The sequence below is a fragment of the Meriones unguiculatus genome, chromosome 20 (genome assembly GCF_030254825.1).
Source record: "Meriones unguiculatus strain TT.TT164.6M chromosome 20, Bangor_MerUng_6.1, whole genome shotgun sequence".
NCBI classification, from domain to species: domain Eukaryota; kingdom Metazoa; phylum Chordata; class Mammalia; order Rodentia; family Muridae; genus Meriones; species Meriones unguiculatus.
The window spans coordinates 70,153,936-70,173,788 of NC_083367.1; the positions used below are offsets into that span (position 1 = coordinate 70,153,936).

The following is a 19,853-nucleotide window of genomic DNA, read 5'->3' on the forward strand; positions in this document are numbered from 1 at the left end:
AAAAAAAAAAAAAAAAGGAGGGGGGGTCAATATGACCTGGAAAGGACAGGAGTTCCACAAGGACCAAATATATCTGGGCACAGGGGTCTTTTATGAGACTGTTTCTCCAAACAAGAACCATGTATGGATGCAACCTAGAGCCCTTGCTCAGATGTAGCCCTTGGTAGTATCCACGTGGGGACCCTAATAAGGGGAACAGGGACTCTCCCTGACATGAACTCGATGGCGGGCTCTTTGACCTCCCCCCACCCCACCCCGAGAGAAGCAGCCTTGCTAGGCCACAGAGGAGGACTTTGCAGCCAATCCTGAAGACACCTGATAAACCAGTATCTGATGGAAGGGCAGGAGGTTCTCCCTTATCAGTGGACTTGGAAAGGGGCAGGGAGGAGATGAGGGTGGGAGGGTGGGATTGGGAGGGAAATAGGAAGTAGAATACAGCAGGGATACAAAGTTAACAAACTGTAATTAATATTAAAAAAAATTTTAAAAAGAATTTAAAAATCACTTGTAATTACATACACTAATAACCAATGAGCTGAAAATTAAACTAAGAGAGCTGCTTCACTGTCAGTATCATCAAAAAGAAATAATTACAAATAAACTCAGACAAACGGGTAAAAAAAAATCTGAATACGAAAAACTGCCAACAGGAAAAAAATTGAAGGGCACACCTGTGTTCACAGATTAGAAGAAACACTGTTACAATGCTCATAATAATCAAAGTGGACCTATAGGCTGTATGTAGTTGCTATTAACTTCCTATAGTATTCTCCATTGGGGGAAGGTGGCCAGTGGCCAGTAGTGGGACAACAAAGAACTTGAGGGTGCACCAGGGGCTAATGGGGAAGGGCCCTGGGGAGCAAATGAGTCAGGATGGAGAAGAAAAAGAGATAAAGGAAGCCAGAAAGAGCAGGTCTGAAGGAGAAGGAGGGTGTGTGCGAAGCTAGAGAAGAAACAGAGGAAATGCTGGAGCTTCTACCTCCCTAGGACCTGAGTGGAGCCTTAGAGTGCCCCGCCCGGCAGCTGTGGGCGTGGACCTGATGCCAGAGGAAATGGGCGGGAACAAATTTCTCTCATTTTCCAGGCTGCTCGCAAGGGAGTCCGCTGAAGGCGCAGACTTCGCTCTTTCTCTGTCTTTTCTGACTCTGGCCCAGGGTTCCCGAGGCTCAACTGCTGGTGAGTGAGGTGAAGGGGCCGCGGGGTGTGGGCGCCCTGAACCACTTTGTCCTGCGCAGTCAGTTCAGAACGGAGACGTCCACGCGCCCTTGGTTCGCTAAATTCAGAGTCGTCGCCTCCGCTCTCCCGAGGGGGCAGGGACCTCGGTTAGCCGGGGGGGAGGACGAGAACCACGGGGCCAGGAGGGTCCCCGCAGACAGGTAGGGAAAGTGGACTAGGAACCCGCAGAGTGAGGTGAAGGCACCGCGCGGTGTGGGCGCCCTGCGCATCGCCCTCGGACCACAAAGTTCACAGTCGTCGCCGCGCGCCCAGGGGGGCAGGGAGGAAGAGCAGAGCCACAGCGCCCGGAGGGGTCCCCGCAGTCACGTAGGGAAAGTGGACTAGGAACCCGCGTGGCGGGGCCGGAAAGGCCTGACTTCACAGCCCGGGAGCCTGGAGCTGCAAGTCTCTGCGGGGGTTTCCTCTGCGCGCGGGTCCTGAGGAATCCCCATCCTCTCCCCAGCTCCACCGCTGAGGACAGCCCTGTCTCAGGAAGGAACCATGAAAGAGGGAGCAAGCACCAAGCCTGGTCATTCCCTGACTGTGACACTTTTACTTCTCCTGAGCTTCCTGCAAACCACGCTGTCCCATGGTGAGTTCCCAGGGTCCATAGAGGGGGTGGGGTTGGGGTGGGGGTGAGGGTGAGGGAGGGACATGGAGGACAGACCGGATTCTGAGTCATGAATTCCAGGGTCCTGGGCTACCAGGAAGCCCTGGGCTTCTTTTCTTCACCACCTCAGCGACCAGGAGCCCTGACTGTCTCTGTCCCACCCGGGCTTCAGTGGATTGAAGAAGTTAGGGGGAAAATTACAGCGGAGGGCGGCTCTGAAGAGGGTGGGGGACAGGGGGAAGTTCCTGGTGAAGCCCTCAACACCTTCTGGGTCTGCAGGAAGCCTAAAGCCCAGTCACCAGGACAGGATGTGCTGGACACAGGGCAAGACCCCTCCAGGAGGCTGTGTCACACCCCTGGACCTAAGGCATGCTAGTTCTGGAGACTGCCTTCCCTGGGCATTCCTCACAAGCCCTCCACCATTCATGGTCCCCTTTGCCCTTGAACTTTCTTTCCCACCTTCTCATGGTACTTCTCCAGCAGAACCCAGCTTCCAGGGACAAGATGGCCACACCTCCCACATTATTGTTCCCTCCCCTCATTCATTTTTCCTTTTTTCATTCTAGAGTTGTTTTGTTTTAAGGCATTATGTAGCCCACACTATAGACTCTGAAACAAGCCTTTCTCTCCCTTGGTCTACCAAGTGCTGGGGTTACAGGACTGTGACACCAGGCTCATCTTCAGCGCAGACAGGAATCATCAACCACCCAGCTGCTCAGCTCCCTTCCCTGCCCATCTAGCCTTCCCAACTTTCCAACCCACAAAATGCCTTTTCACTGCTCACCCACCAGGAAGCAATGTGAGCTCATGCCTTAAGACACCCCAGCTACTCAGGGCTGGAGCACCTTGTCCTCTAGGAGGGATCCTGGCAATGGACTGGGGGAGCTATGGAAGCTGCTGCCCTTGCTCCCAGGCCCATGTGGTCTGTCTCCTGCGGACATGGCACCAGATAGTGGTGTTCTTTAGACAGGAGAGGGTTCTTCTGTTCTGTAAATGCAGGCACTCATTTTTATTCAGTTGGGGGAGTCTCAGTGTATCTCTGTCTGCATCAAATACTCAATTCTGCATTTGGTGGGACAGCAGCAGAAGGTCACAAGCTGCTGAATGAGACAGCAGATGTGTCCTCTAAGCCAGATTAGGGAATACTCCATGTACCAGGATTGGTACCGATCCCTCCAGAGTGTCTTCAGAAGTCCTGTGAAAGCTGCATGTTTCCCAGACAGCACTGGTTCTTTGCTGCCTGTGACTTCTGGGTCAGCTAGAAATGACAGCAGGAGGTCCTGAACTTAAGGACTGTTGATCTCTCCATTGCTGTCCAGTGGATTCCTTGGATCCCATGGAACACAGGACACTCCTTGAAGCCTGTGTTCCTTGCTGAGGGAGAGGTGGCAGCTTCCTTGAGAACTGACCTGACCATGGCAACTCCTATAAAAGAAAGCATTTAGTTGGAACTTGCTTAGCATTTCAGAGGTTTACTCCATTTTTTTCATGGTGTAGAATAGGGCAGCACACAGGCAGATATCATAGCTGAGAGTTCTGTATCCTGACCTAAGGGCAGCAAGAAGAGAGAGTCTGGCTTGGAGTGGGCTTTCTGAAACCTCAGGGTCCTCCCCCAGTGACACACTTCCTCCGACAAAGCTACACCTACTCCAAAAGGCCACACTCCTAATTTCATATCACATCTCCTTTGACATGTGTACTCTGGTCCTTTTACACAGCCCTTCACTACCCATTTTAGAGGTGCTGGATTGCGTATTCCATGCAGTATCTGACCTGGGTCGTGTAAGCCATTCCTGTAGCACGTGGGCATTGTCTGCAGAAAATTCTGTGTGCTGATCATTAACCGTCCTGTGTGTCCTAAGCTTGTGGAGAACTCTGAGTGGTAAAGTGCCTGCTTCACAACCACGAGGACTTGAATTTGATCCCTAGAACTCATGTAAATGATCTGGGTGTGGGGCTGTTTGCTTTCATTGTCAGCACTAGGAAAGCAGAGGCAGGAGAACCCTGGGTCACTGGCAGCCTGTCTTGCCTATTGATGAATCCCAAGCATCTCAGAGACCCTGTCTGATCACTTGTGAGGTTACAAAAATGGTTTCCTTACTAACATCTGGAGGTCTGTGCATCAATACTCCCTTCCAAGACGTTTGCCATTTTAGTCTTAGCAGGAGTAGTGCAAATAAGATGTCAGGAATGCTTTCTTAACTAACCTTCATTTTTCACTGTTCCTCATTAGCAAAAGTTCCTTTTCAAGATTATAAGTGGATTTCCCTAGAGATGAGAAATGCGTGTTTCATCCTGATCCATCAAGTACTAGTTTTGTGATGTTTAGTTCACAAGCACAAAGCTAGTTCTCAGGCCCCGAAGCTCCTGTTCATGTCCACCAAATCCTCTGCTGGAGTGTACTTAGAGACAAGGAATCTTAGCCACTCAAGGACAATTTCAAGCTTCAGGAGGGGTAGGAAAAGGAAAGTGGAGAGTGGAAACCTTAGAGATAGGAAGAAAACATGTGGCTGAGGAAGCAGAAAGAAGAAGGGAAGAGCAAGCTGGCTGAAGGAGACAGGAAAGGAGTTCCCAAACCTGAAGCACTCTACCTCATAGCAGAAGGTTTGGGGAGGAGGGAGAAGAATAGGCTGTTTTTAACATCCCTTTTGTGCTTAGTATTTTATTCTACTGCATATTTCTAAGAGTTTTCTTCCATAATTTGTTAAATTTTAAATGTTAGTGCTTATGCACAAACAGTGTAAATATGTACAAGCCTCAGGAGGTCTTGCCTGCTTCTGTGTGCAGTCTGTTAACAGGATGGCTCCAGGCTATTTTGTTCTCCTAAGCTGTTAGTGAAAGTCTTGGAGACCAGGGGCCATAAGTGTGCTGGGAACCAAGACTCCCAGGGAAGGGGAGAGACTGGCACTTCCAATAGGTCACAGACAGACAGATGTCTCCTTGAGCATGAATTTGAGGTATGCTTGAATGTGGGGAACCTGAGATCTGACGCCCAACATTGTGTGAAGGGGCCCAGTGGGGACATGACGAGCTCTGTGCTCACAGGTGGCAGCTCCCCATTCCAAGCCAAGCTGCACATGACTCCAGGAGCCTTTCCTGAACACACAGGCGCCATGGTGAATTCACCACGTGTTCTATGTCTCCTTTCCCCTGTGTGCTCAGCAAGAGTTTCAGCCCCAGGAACATGGATCCTACGTGATATATTTTACTCTTCAACACTTGATCATAATCACTAAAAGTACTTGTGAGATAAATCTTCCTGGTGACACTTTGTGCACTTGAGTTCTACAAGCTAAGACAGTCAACGATGGTGCAGAAATAAGGATCCAGAAGCTGGTGGACCTCTTGAAAAGACACTTGTCCTTCTGACATTTTCCCAGAGTTTCAAAACCACGAGTCTATGAACCTCTGCTTTCCCATTGGCACTCACATGCATGTTTCTCTCACAGATGCAGACACTCTAAACTGCATACTCCCTGTCAAGTCTCGTACCACAGCTGGACAATGCTCATTGAATGGACAGACTCTCCTTCAGTATGGTAACAGCAATGAAGACACACTTTTGCGTAAACTGGAGAAGGAGGGAAAAGCCATTCAAGTGTGCACAATTTTGCCAGACAGCTTAAAAGAGTTTTTAGAAGAGAAATGCCCGGAATCAGGGTTATTCCCGCCCACAGGTGAGTATGGGACTGAATACAAAGATAGAGGCTATCAGTAAGAAATGGGAAGTGCAGAGCAAGTGTGGGAATCTTGCTGCTGTTGTATTGGCATAAAAGAGCTGAATATTGACCCAGCCTGGAAGTACTTGGTACCTAATGTGTAAAACCTGGCAAGCCAGGGAGGAAATAACACAGGTTCCTAAGTGTGCAGAGACAGACCTGGCCATTGAGGGGGTGATGGCTCTATAAAGGGTAGAAGATGATGATTGTTCTGTGTGCCATTTGCAGGAGATCACACGATGAATGTCACCATGCAGTCTCAATACGAACAAGGAGACCTCATTGGTGCCCACTGGGCCTTCACCATTGATGGAAAGCATACCTACAACTGTTATGTAACAAAAGAGACTTGCAGGTGTAGTCCTCATGATGCAGGCAGTGCTGGGATACAATGGGAGCACCTAAAAGAAGCCCTCAGAAAGCTCTCTGAAGGAAATTTCAGAGATTGCCTCAAGAAATTGCCCACACCCTTGAGGAAAGAGCCAAGTAAGTAGCTCAGGAGATTACCGCAAAGAAACTTCCACAGGGTAGGAAAGGCATGACAGTTCCCTTGAAAACTCTGATGACCTCCCTGTGTGAATGTCAGCAAGTGTGCATACGGGAAATTTTGGTAGACTGATTGAGTGAATTCTTGGTGGTCTTCCTGTCTGGGAGGCCAGAAATGACCAAGAGGATTCCTCTTTCCAACTCATTCCCTGTTTACTAGGGTTCCAGGCTCTCTGTGGCTGCTAACGGGCCTCAAGTCTGTCTGCATCACTGTAAACTTCCTGCCTTTTCTTCCTCCGTTATGGCTGCCCTTCCACCAGCTCCACCAGCACTTTTGAAGGTGTCAATATCTTTCTTTGGCACCATCAAACACTATCAATTGTTCCAACATCCAGAAAGTTCTACCCACAGTAAATATGTCACATGGTTTGGAGGTTCAAGACATTTGATTCCATTGGTAGTGAGATAAACTGTGTGAGAACATCTTACACACATCCTATTCATCCATCCAGGATCTGGTAAAATAGTTATCGCACATGAATTCCTTGTGCTGCCTAGAGAGAGAAGTTGCTGATGGAGGTGTGTTTTTTGTTTTATCCATATTTTTTTCTCATTGTTTGAAAGGACCAAAAGTAAATTCTCAGGATACTACCCAGCTTAGCTCTGCCACCCCGATTCCACGTACTGTGAATACCACACAACCTACATCTGCCAGCGAGCATCAACACACCAGCTGGATTCTGTATCTATCACCTTTGATCATTCTATTGATCATCCTAGTGGTCTTTGCAGTTGCCTGGATTGTGAAGAAAAGAGGTAAGGAGCAGGCTGGGTTCTCACTCTTGTGCTTGGTAGTATTATTCTGGTGAGGAAATAGGAGAGGGGTCCTAGTGTTCTCATCCAAACCGCCATTCATCACAGGGTCCATCTCTCCACTATAACAATGCCCCTTCTTAGCCTTGAGCCCCCACTCTGTAGTGATATTATACTGTTGCTGGGTGCAGGAGGCTGGCAGAGTCAGTGAAACCATATAGTCAGCAGAGGGAAGGAACAGGAAAGTCCTCCTGAGGTGACAGAACCCAAGGATCTAGATAAGATAGAAGGAAAACGAAATGGGGTGTTCCCTCTTCATGACCCAATCAAAGCTTCCCCCAAGACTGTGATTTCTGAGGATGACATGATCCAGCTCAGGAATTCCACTTAATGCCACAGAAGTTGCCCATCACCTGCTGTGTCTTCCCTAGACCATGAGAAACATTGGTGGAGCAATCCTTGACCGCACGCTGACTCGGCTTTCTTTCAGTTCTATCTTATGTGTGCATGTCATGTGGATGCGTGTACTTTGTATGCATCCATGTACACAGGAGACAAAAATCCACCATGTTCCCTGAGAGACAAGCTGAACTGGAGCTAGGCTGGCAGCCCTAAGCGCCCTCGCTCCTCTGCTTCTACCTCCTGGATGGCTGAAATGACAGGCTCACCCCTCCATGCCCAGCATTTGACTGGGTGGTTGGAAATTCAAGTCCAGATTCTCATGCTTCCCAGGAAGGGTCTCCCCAACTGATCCATGTGCCCAACCCCCCAGATGAATTCTGAGGATAGTCTGCCCACCTGTCCATCACGTGACTGCTCAGACAACTAGAGTGGCCCTTAACTGCTTTCTAAACCTCGTTTGTATGGTCTGCCGTGCTCTTTCCCGAGAGCCGCGTCTTGTATCTACTTAGTTGTTGTAAATATCTTGTAAGACACATTTGCTCACCATCTTTTAGTACCGCCAGAGAGTCCCTCCATGTGAGATGTGATTGGAGTGGCTGGTGACAGTTTTATTTAAGAGGAATGTACTTATTGGAGCTTGGTGGGGTTTAATTATCTGTGATCACACTCCTTTTTGTGTCTTGTCACTGATGGGCACAGACTACAGCTGACTATGCTAACTCGCTAAATACAAAAAGGAGACTGAAATGAATTATGAAGTAACATGAGCTGGGCACCTGCACAGCAGAAAAGATGAGGTATGGGAACCCTAACCTGTATGTTGGTCAGACCTACAATTTCAGTGTGTGGAATGTCAGGGCAGGAATATTGCCAGAAAAGTTCAAGCCTGTTGTGGGTTATATAATACAAAACCCAAGTCACCTTGGGGAATAAAGAGAATCCTTGTCCCGAAAGCACACATTTGAAAAATGAAAATAATAAGGCCAGCAAAGACAGAAATATAGGTATATTTTGCTGGGCTTTCATATTTTCATATTATCTGTTTTTTTTTTCATTTTTGCTGATATTTTTATTCACAATCTCTTTTTCAATATGCTTACAACACATTAAACATCTGAAGCTTTGCCACACAGGAGCTTGGAGTAGCAGAGGATCTAGAAGGAAAATGAAATAGGAAAGGATTGTGTGGCTGATTCTGTGGTCTGGATGTGGGGAGTGTCTGAGAAATGAAGGAGAGTGGGGTGCGGCAGCTGGGGGCTCTGGAGCCCACTGTAACCCACTTTTTGTCCACAGGTGCTCCCTGCTGCTCCTCTAGCTCTGTAGTCTGATCTACAGTTGTCATCAGCAGCTGTGTTGGGTGACTCTGAACACTGCCTGTGGCTTCTTCAGCAAAGGAGCAAACGTATTTCTGATGGTATCTCTGAAATCTGTGCTGCTGAGTTCCAGACTGGTGGGAAACCAGGAGACTGATGGCATCAGAGCCTCATGCACCAAGGCATCACAGTGCAATAGGCTGCTGCCATCAGGGACTCACTGTTTTGTTCCTTTTTCGTTCTTGTTCTCACTTAATTGCTTTGTGGACAGCAAGCTGGGCCTGGCTCTAAATTACCCATCACTGTCTCAAACAGTGACCTGCCCCGGGTGACTCCATTTGCCTCCCCTCTCAGTGAAAAGCAGATATTGCTTGTCATGACAACTCACTCTTTACAGACACACGCCCTGCCCAGGACCACCCGTGATTCAAAGGCTGAGACCTAACTTAACCCTAAAGGAAAAGGTGTCACCTGTACACTTACCAGAACAGGTTGGAAGCAGTGAGCACATGTGCATATGAAAACCACATCAGAGATCCAGGACTGAGGATTTGGCTCACCCTCACCTGGACCCTGAACAGGCCACCTAACCCTGCAATGGTTATGGCCCCACAAGCTTGCCATGTGGTTGCCTGAAGGAGCCTGCAGGCAGAGAACTCCTGGCCATCTGAAGGCTTCAGCTTCACCCAAGGGCATTAATACCTCCTATTTGCATCACTTTCTGACAGTTCCTCTGCTGCTCCATGCTAATGTGGTCCTGCTCCTCACCGCTAAGCTGCACTCAGTCCTGAGGCTGGCACAGCCCTGCAGCCCTGCAGGCCCTAACAGCTCCTCTGCGTTGAGTCTCTCTGTGTTTACTGTCCCTCTGTCTCTGCCTCCAGTCTGGTCTCTTTAAACTCTAATGGCAACTCCTTCACCCCCTGGAAGCCATTCAGTAATCTAAGCGTATGTGATGCATACACTTATATGTGTATTATAATGTGTGATCTGAGAGTTTATAGCAGTAACTAAGACTGGAGTAAAGTAGCCCGTGTGGGCCAGCAGACAGTTATCAAAGGACTTCTTGGCAGTTACAGCCAGTGAATTGGATAGAGCTTATAAATTAATACTAACATGTGAGCACTAATTTCATAGCTCACGTATTCAGGGTTTCATTCGTATTATAGGAGTTCAGTGAGTACACAGTCCATTGGCAATGAAACTGCAAATACATATTTTCTCAGACAAATGAAACATCCAGTTATAAAAATAAAATTCAGCATCCCTACCAAACTAAGACTTGCTCCCCTGACCCAGCGCCTGCCTTGCTCCACAGTGTCATCCCCCACTGTTCAGGATGATGTCTGACCAAGGTGCTAGTCACAGGGAGCTTCCATCCAGCTTCTCAGGACGAGAGGGTTAGCAAAATAAATAATAAATCAGAAAAAGTGAGCAAACCTCAGATCACACATGTATAAGTGTTTATATATAGGATGATATCGAATTATCCTGTGGTGAAAGAAAACTACAAAGATGTTAGCTCAGGTGAGAAAGATAAGTAACAGGTTAAAAAGTCCTAAAATAGTGCTGCCTGCAACGATGACAGTACACACAGAGCACAGAGCTCGGAAAACGGGACACTAGCAGTCCAGAGGGTGCTGTCATGACAGGAACTACAGGGGGCCATGGCCAGGCATAGACATGAGATATTCAGCAGACCAAAATGATGTAAACATTTTAGTGAGGAGCACAGACAAAGAGCTAACTCAGTCGGATAACGGATAACGCTTTGGTTGGTTGGTATTGGTCCCCACAAGCATGAGGACCTGGGTTCCCTCCTCAGAACCCATGTCCACTGTGGTGGCACATGCCTGTGTTCCCAGTGTAGGGGACAGAGGGGGAGAAGTTCATCTCTGCGAATTTCTCGTCAGCCAGACTAGATGAACTGGGGAGTTCCAGTACAGACTGGCTATGAACACAGTCCGCATGGCATCTTGGGGAATGACACCCAAACTTAATGTCTAGAATCCGTATGTACGAGTATACGAGCAAGCACACACGTGTGTACATGCCCGAACAAGGTAGACACTGGGGGCCACACTAAGCACGTGACTCCTCAGGAGACAATACTCCTGAGAGCGTGTGGAACTTCTTAATTCTAGGAACAAGATGCTCCCTGGCCTTGTCTCTGCGCCATTTGTATATCTGCGGTTGAATAGAGAAGAGGGGAAGAGGGAGCTCTTAGCTGTCTTCTCAGATAATAAGTGTCAAAGCACCATTGCTCAGCACTGGCCTGAGGTGCCCAGGTAGGGTAGAATTCATCCTCTACTTGTATGAGGTGTCATGAGGAACTGGATCAGACTCCAAGCATTAGAGTCAGGTCATTAGCAGAGGACATTTTGATTTAATTTTGAGGGAGGAAGCCTTTGAGTCTGCATTTCTGCCCTCACAGATCGGCAGATCATTCATGGTGTAGATGGATTCTTTTTGGAGGGCTTTATTGGTGAGAATAGAGCACTGAGCGCTCAGCCTGAGGTTGCTTGGCTGGCATAGGATCATAAGACCACAAAACTTAAGAAGGACTTGAACTACGTTTTGGAGAGGAAAAGGGTGATTGTTGAATGAGCTTGAAGGCCAGACTGACATCACTTAGAGGTCAAGAGGGCCTCAGGGCTGACAGTTGTGTCAGTGAGTTGAGAAGCAGTGCACTGGAGTAGAGTTGTGGCAGTTCAGTTCACACAATTCAGAGAAGCTTTACTGGGAGTGTTTCACAGAGACAGGCTGAAGAGAGAATAAGCCAGACACAGGCAAACAGCAGGAGGATCCAGAGAATGAAAAGTAGCCAGAAGATTGGAACAGATTGCTAGAGTTAGTTTGAGGCCAAGCAGGGCAACTCAGCGAGAAGCTGAGAAGCCAGTTTGAATCTTTAGCTTAGAAAGGAGTTGGAGAGAGAAGAGCTGAGCTGAACCACCCAGCAAGAGTTCAGAAAGAACTAAAACGGGTGAACTTTAATAGTAAGGCTCAGAGGCTGAAAACTTTCTAAGCCTCCATTAGACTGTAGGGAGGGTCAATCTTATCTAACAAGATAAGATATTATGAAGCTTCCAGCACTAGGCCTAGGTTAGTAGATGGAGGCAAGAAGCCTCAGACACAACAATTATATCTGGTGAATAAAAGTCACTTTTACTTTAAGTGTTGGTGTAGATGCTAGTGACAGATAGCCCTGCCACAATACTATCTCCATTTTAATGGCTTATGACCTATAAGATAAAGATCATACTGGAAGATTAAGTGAGACTGGCCAAAAATACCACAGAGGTAAAACAAGAAATAGCTGTGAGCAGGAAAAAAAGAATTGTAAGTGACGGTGTGAAACCTTCTTTTGGAGGTCTCAGGACAGGGAGGAAAGATGATAATAGTGACTGAGGAGAAGGAACCCTAGAAATGTAGAAGTAAGGGATTTTTTTAAATTAATTATAGTTTATTCACTTTGCATCCCAGCTGTAGGCCCCTCCCTCATCCCTTTCTAACCCTAACCTCATCTCCTCCCATACCCCTCCACAAGCCCACTGATAAGGGAGGTCCTCCACCCCTCCCTCTGACCCTAGCCTGTGAGGTGTCATAAGGGGTTTTTAACTTGACCTCAGATTCTGGTTACTCATTAGAGTCTGGAGGTGTTTACTAGTATGTTGTAACAAACTTTCACTAAAAGAATGAACAAAAGTCTCCAAGAGGCTCCTAGAAACCAGCTGTTTAAGCCTTTGTAGGTTAAGTGCTCTTACTTTTTCTCAGGTGAACCCACAGTGACAGGCCTTGTACAGCTGAGGATGAGCAGGACCTGATAGGAGCTGTCCAGACATCCCCATGGCCCTGCTTTCTGTGGAAGAAATTTAAGGTGAACTTAATCCCCTGGTTTAATACCTGGAGATGATCCTGGAAACATGGAGTCAGAGCTTGAACTGTACTTATCCTATATTAAATGACAGCCTCGATCACAGACAGAGTTCACAAGAGGTCAGTGTGGAGAAAAAGCCCATGGTGCAGGCTTCAAAGGGGTTGCTAGACTTAGAGTGGGCAATAATTCACGATCACAAATGAAGATTGATTAGGATGTAGAGAGCTTTAGGAACTTCAGTTCTCCCAGTTGAGCAAGGTCCTGATGAGAATTCTGGCGTAGGTATTTAATTTTCCATTATTTTGATGTGCTTTTTTGTTGACTGTTTACGACTGTATAGGTGACCACCAGCTTCTTGTTATTGTTGACAGCTGTATCTCTTCAGGGGTTACTTTTAGAGGTGTTGGAGAGTTTTCTGAGACCCTTGTTTTCAGTTTTTCTCCACCTGTTATCTGCTGAACAAAGGGCATTTTTCTGTGAAATGACCTAAAGCTCAAACTCTGGGCTCTCCATGGCCTCTGAGAAGGTTCAGAGCCTTTTAGTGCCGCTCCTTTGTCCTCTACCCTTGGACATGGCCAACCAGGAGGTAAAGTGACAATATCAGCTGTCAGTCCAGCCCTTGATCCCATGACTATTGGAAACTCAGAAAGGCAGTTACATCAGACTTGAAAAACAGATACTGGCTTTTAGTCTGATATATATGACGTCGTGAGTGACCAGCTCACAGCCCAGGATAACTATGAATGCAGCCATATCAAATTTAGGGACATCCTTAACATATTATGAGGCAGTTTTGAAAATATTTTAAGTAACTTGATTGTACAGTTCTCAAGCGTGAATTATGGAGATAACTTGGTGACACAACATCAAAAGAGTAGATGCATTTGATGAACAAATGTTGACTAAAACAGATTTTAAATCATCTTGACTCTCATAAGCCTTCATTGTTAAGAAGTTAAAGTCCTGACAAACTCAGAAGTAATTACAAGCAATTTTCTTCACAAACCATAAATGTAGTTAAACAAGCTTTTTTTTTTAACTATACAGCTTTAAATTAACTGTCACAAACCTTGTGACAAACAAAATTTCTGCTTTTTCACAATCTTTAGCAATCCTTTAGGATGGAATTCATTTGTCATAGAAATCCTTCTTACCCATAAGCATATTCTCTCCATCAGAAATACGACTCTCTGTCTATATAAGCCATCACCATCTCTTTCTTGGCTGCTTCTTTCCTTTGCTAAATGCCTGACATAATTTAGGATTCTTGTTTTCCTGGAAGATATAAAACCCTAAACACAGCAAACCTCATCATGTTTCGTCTTTTACAATAGGTTTAGATGATCAATATTATCAAATCATTGGTTAATGTTTTTTTTTCACACTTAGCTTCACTAAGTTGGTGAGATTGTTTGTATAATGCTGATATTTTCTTTTTTCTTCACAAATTTAAAGCAATCCAATGTGTAGGCCTTGCTTCTGTATTAGGAATTAAAGGATTTGAACTAAACTTGCATGTTCTCTTGCTTATTTATCACCTGATTTAAGTTAATTCCTTTGAGGAAAGGGCGCTATCGAGGAAACATACCACAGAGCATCTACCTGACGTGAAGAACTGATACAACAAATCAAAGACACAGGCAAACAGCTGGGCCAGACCACAAAACGACACAAAAACGATTGCACGGGTGAACAGAAGTTTCCAGAAAGACTTGCACCCACACAAGCTAGTGGACTGAGCAGGTGCTCAGTGACAGGAGAGAATGGATGCCACAGGCCCCAAGGCACATTGACTTGGGCCAGATTTAACTCTTAGGACCCATTTATTACCTTCCTCCATATGGAACTTCACTTTTTTGTTTCTGTTTTCTTTTGTTTTGCTTTTTGAGACAGGGTGTCTCTGTGTAGTCCTGGCTCTCCTGGACTCACTCTGTAGACCAGGCTGGCCTTGCACTCACAGAGATCCACCTGCCTCTGCCTCCCTGAGTGTTGGGATTACAGGCGTGCACCACCATGCCCAGCTACATAACTTTACGTTCTTGTGACAATTAAATATGTCCTTAGAATGTATGAACAATCCCTGTAGGTCCCCCCAATCCAACAGCAAAGAATTTTATCAGCTAGCGTCTGAGCCTGGAGTTGAGATTCCCCGGACTTGCTGTCCTATCCGCCTGGCGTCTCTACAGATGTATTTGGAGGATGATTGATTCATGACTTTCCCTGTTTCTTTAGTATAAAATTTCATAAAAATTGCTGCCCGACAAAATCATGGGTAACTTAAACCTGTGGCCATTCTGGGAGCCTGCCCATGGTCTTTCATGTTTATGTTCACTTTAAAGTATCTCTTACCCCTTAAGGGAGGCTTTGTTGTTCTTACAAATGGAAGCAGCTCTCGGCACTGTTATAGGACTCTGTCGGGTCTGAAGAAAGTAGCCATGGCTTGGGCTAGAGTCACCAACCTCAGCATTGCACCCAGGCTCTGCGGCTCCACTCAGTTGTTCTCCTGGGCCGCCTGTGTGGATGCCTGACAGGTGAGTTCCGTGACCTGACAGAGGACACCTGGACACAGAAACCTGCAGTGAAGAGCCTGAGACCTGCTTTGCCACACTGGCTCAATTTAGTGCCCAGTCAGTCCCCAGTGGTGGCTCTCTACAACCTGTTGCTGGGCAACTGGACTGTAGAGACAGTGCTCCCCCCTTCCCCTCCAGATCACAGAGAGAAAAAGGGAGAAGAAAAGACACTGCTGTAAAAAATAAAAATAAAAAATAAAGCAGCCTAGAGGAAGGAAGCAGGCAGGAATGCAGGCTTACTCCCTGGTCTACTCTGCAGTGAAACTGAAACAACTCAGTGAGGACCCTGGTTCCTTTGCCCTGGCGCTGTCTGCCCTCACTTGGCATCAATGGGCAAGGAAGGTTCAAGATACCCAAGTCAATAACTGTGATGCAGCAAATGAAGAGGATAAAGGGCAACAGTTTCCTGACCCCTCCTCAAAGGGGGGGGGGGACAGAAAAGGTGTCAAAATTCAGCACACTTCCTGATAAAATTTATCAACACACAAGGTCTGGGAAGAATGTTCTTAAACACCACACACACACACACACACACACACACAGTCTTACACTACAAAACAGCTGGGGGCATACTTAACAGGGAGAAGTTGAACCACCAAGGTGCCCATTCTCATGACTTGTGCTCCGTGCGGCACTAGAAGCCCTAGCTAATGGGACACCCCCCAGAGAAATTGAAATAAAGAGGTTGAGGGCTCTCTATTTGTGAACAACATGATGGTAAACTTAGAAAACCACAAACAGCCCAGCAAATAAATGGAGTATAAAGTTGTATGATTAAAAAACCAGCGAGCCTTTGATCACTTCCGGTGGTGAGGAAGAGGAATACAGGCAGTCCTGATGAAACCTGATAGGGTGGGGTCAGAAGGAAGGGGTGAAAGACTCTGCATCTCCGAGGACTAGGGCACAGGGACAGGGGGAAAGAAGAACGAAGGGTGGGACCAGGAAAAGACTAGGGAGGGGGCTACAATCAGGGTGTAAAGTGAACAAATTATAAAAGATAAATTTAACTAAAAAAATTAAAATCAGCAAGCAAAAAGAATCGGTTTCATTCACAAACATTAACAATACATAATGTGAAAACTAAAGAGAACTGCTTCATTGTCAGTGACACCAAAAATATAGCAAAGGGATAAAAGATATGAGTATGGAGAACTGCAGTGGGATGAAAGAAATGGAAAAGGACACAAATAATTAAGTACACATCGAGTGGTTGCTGACTATAAGAATTAGAGTTCTAGTGTTCATACTAATCAAAATGGCCTACAGACTCTATGTGATCGATCTTAAAATCTCAATAGCATTCTCCATAGGAAAAGAAGAAAAATACCCAAGTTCACACAGAAATACGAAAGCTCCAGATAGTCAAAGTATTTTTACATTTCATGTTTACATATTTTATTGCATATATATGCACGTGTTTTGCTCATATGTTGTCTGTGGACCACAGTGTTGGGAATGGCTGTGAGCCACTACATGGGTCATGGAACCCGGGTCCTCTGCCAGAACAAGTGTTGTTAGTGGCTGAGCCATGTCTCCAGCTGCATTTAAAGAATTTTCATAATGAACACAGCAGCATGTATCACATTCTTTGATTTCAAACTATAACCACAGCTAGAGGAACCAAAACAGCATGATAAAAAAATAAAAATAAAAAAACCACTAAGAGATGGAAGAGAACAGGAAGTGCAGAAGCAAGCCTGCACACAGATCTTCAACAGAGATGCCAGGATTGAGCAATGGGGGAAGGAAATCTCTTCAATAAACACTGTGGGGAAACTGGGCAGGAGCATGCAGAGGGCTAAGCCTGAACCTCCTCATTCACATCACTCAAAGGGACTGAAGGTTTAACTGTAAAATGCAACATTGTAAAACAGCTCTAAAAACTATAAAGGAAATCTTTTCCTATGTATCTTTGCAATGACATTTGAAACAATATAAAATTCACAGATTATAACAGCAACAATGTAAACACCAAATGATAAAGGCAGAGGCAGAGGGAGAAAAACACTGATAGGGGCAGGGTATAGTGCTTCATGACATTGACCTCAGCACCCCAGAGGCAGAGGCAGGAGATGTCTGTGAGTTTGAGGCAGCCTCATCTACATACTGTAGGAGTGGCTGAAAAGGCTTGTTTGTCCTTGAGCTCCAGATGCCTTTGTTTGTCACTGTGATGGAACCAATTGAGACAGATAATGAGTGTCTGGATCTAGTAACAAAGGAGGCTGCAAACACTGGGCATCAAGAAAGTGTTCCTGTGAGAAGAATGAGCAGAACTACCATCTTGAGTATGAGCTTAGAAAGACCTCTTAAAAGATTAATCTGGGTCTGTCTTGCTGCTCAGTAGGTAAGAGCAGTGGCTGGTCTTCTAGAGGAGTAGAGGTCAAATCCAGACAACACATGGTGGCCCACAGCCGACTGTCACTCCAATTCTGATGTGTTCTTGTATCCTCCACAGACACTGCACACACATAAACACATTAATGCCATCAAAACCACATGGAATAAATGACTAAATAAATATGGGTTTAAAATAGTAATATTGCTCTGCTAGGAAAAATGAGGTGCGAGGTGCTCCTTAGGGAGGGGAAGGAGGACAATACAAAAGGTGGGAGGACAGTAAAGAAGAACAGCAGGATAAAATTGAGTCCCCTGGAAAAACAGAAAAAGGGGTCTCTTTAAAAAGGAGAGATGGAGGCAAACAGAAAAAAAGGAGAGAGGGAGGGAAAACAATTGTATGAATGGCTGAAAAAGCAGCCATGAATCATACAATTAAGTATTTCAAAACATGAACAAGCAAACAAATAAATTATAATACATGTAATTCAATATATAAACGTACATACAGAGTTTTAATGAATGTGTCTCATCAGGGCTGAGAGCACTCTTTCCAAGCTACGACCTAAAAGAGTCCCAGGACTGCACAGGAGGAGCCTTCCTTACATTGTTGGTCAGGGCTGTCTAAAAGACTCCCAAGGCCCCAGCCTATTGCTGCTGTCCTCGGTGGCCTACAGAGACAGAAGGAAAGTCTCTACTGCTGAAGACACCATGGGCTTCAGACAGAGGGCACAGAAGCCCCTGAGCTGGACCTGACCAGAAGCCTCCTCCCTGAGAATTTTAGGGTAACAAAGGTACCATAAAGGCTTCTAAAGTTGAAGCCACCAACACACCTATCGAACTACGACTCCTATAAACCACAATATGAGCAGCATGGCATGGGAACCCTGAGTGTGCAGTAGTGGAACAAATATCTTGGTGGTGACCAGCAGCTCTCTGCTTGATCTTGAGGCTTGCTCAACATGAGGAATACCATGCCTGGTACTACAAACCTAGCAAACTCATCAGTGTTAATGAAATCATGGTTATTGGAGGAAAATCTACAACCACTAATTACCTTAGGAAAATGGCATAATCCCTAACAACAAACAACAAACATTTGTCATCATACCCATAGGTAACTAGTCTTCAGCTGTCATCAACAAAAGTCCTCTTTGCAACAGAGACCACTACGGAAAACTACAACCAATCAAATGCAGAGTTGTGGAGTCCAGTCCCAGTGGAGACATCTACACAACATTCTACAACTACTGCTTAGAGAGCACTGCAGACCAGGGCTGGGAAGACTGTAAGGGCCCGAGGATCAGGGGCTTTGCCATGAGTAACATCACAAGCTACACTGATGAAGACTCCCGGAACAGACTGCCTAATGTGAGCTGACAAGGAGGACATTTGCCGAGACTTCCAGAAGAAAAATAAAAAGTCCAGCTGGAAGGTGAGACAAGGGTAGAAGAAATGCTAGCTGCAGGCATGGAAAAAGTGACCAAGGTAAAGTAAAAAACTTAGCTCAGCCCAATTCTCCTGTAACCAGTGCTAGTCCAGGACTTCAAGGGTCTTCCCCGATTTTACTTTAGCCATGTTTAAGCACAGCATAATTTTGGCAAAAGTATTTAGAGAACAGTTAATTCAATCCCAGTGTACAACAATTTAAGACATATTTACATTGAGATTCTTTACAAAGAACATCTGGTTTCTTTCACAAAAATGGATACTTTGGGCTCAGAGATAGCATGCAAGATTTAGGGTGAGGGAATTTGACTGAGGAAAACATAATGCCTGTGGGTGTCAGGATTATTCTGGCCCTAAGATAACACACAAGTCACTTAGGCAAGTGACAACACTCTTACAAACAGGTTTTATGGTCTAAAAGCAATGTTCAGGGAGACGACAAGATGGCGGCACAAGGAGAACACTGCGTCTGAGGAGCAGGACAACATTTCCCGAACAGCGACTAAGAGGCTGAACTCTGGGCCCTAAAACAACAACGATCCTGTTTCCCAGGTGAGAGGAAACCCCACGGCATGGGAATCAGGAATCAGTGAGTTCCACACTGAGGTCCCCCAGACAGAACCCGAAAGAGATCCTGCCTCATGCAGGCACTAGGTGCCCAGACCAGAGGCACACGCCTGAGCATCCTGATCACCTTCCCAGGCTGATCAGGGGGAGGGGGGGCACAAAAAAGCCCAGAGACTGGGAGTCCCAGTCGCAAGAGAATCCACAGGGAAGGAAGGAAATGGTACTGACTTGGGTCACCCAGTCTTTCCCTGGAAAAAGTCTTGCAAACCGGCAAGTACGAGCCACCATCACTGAACTGGGCTCAAGCCACAGGCACAGACAGCTGCTGCCAGCCAGCTCTCCAGCGGTGTGCCCCAGGGCAATAGAGACTGGGAGTCACTGACAGCAGAAATCCAAACAGGGAACGAAGCAAAGGGGATGGACTTAGGCCACCCAGTATATCCCTGGAATAGTTCCTGCAGACTAGCCCAACCCAGGGACCTGCTGTGTACCAAATAGCCT

At 46.2% G+C, this 19,853-nt stretch overlaps 1 protein-coding gene and 1 long non-coding RNA gene across 3 annotated transcripts in view; one reads left to right on the top strand and one right to left on the bottom strand.

Moving 5' to 3' along the window:
* The window catches only part of LOC132649443 (uncharacterized), a 268,684-nt gene that overhangs the window by 128,575 nt on the left and 120,256 nt on the right, over nt 1–19,853 (bottom strand). The window lies entirely within an intron of this gene.
* LOC110544768 (histocompatibility antigen 60b-like) lies at nt 1,074–13,942 on the top strand. Its single transcript, XM_060373250.1, has 6 exons — nt 1,074–1,176; nt 1,679–1,807; nt 5,275–5,502; nt 5,773–6,030; nt 6,655–6,846; nt 8,539–13,942. Exons 2-6 carry the CDS (start codon nt 1,717–1,719, stop codon nt 8,571–8,573), a joined length of 804 nt encoding a protein of 267 aa, XP_060229233.1. The 5' UTR covers nt 1,074–1,176; nt 1,679–1,716; the 3' UTR covers nt 8,574–13,942.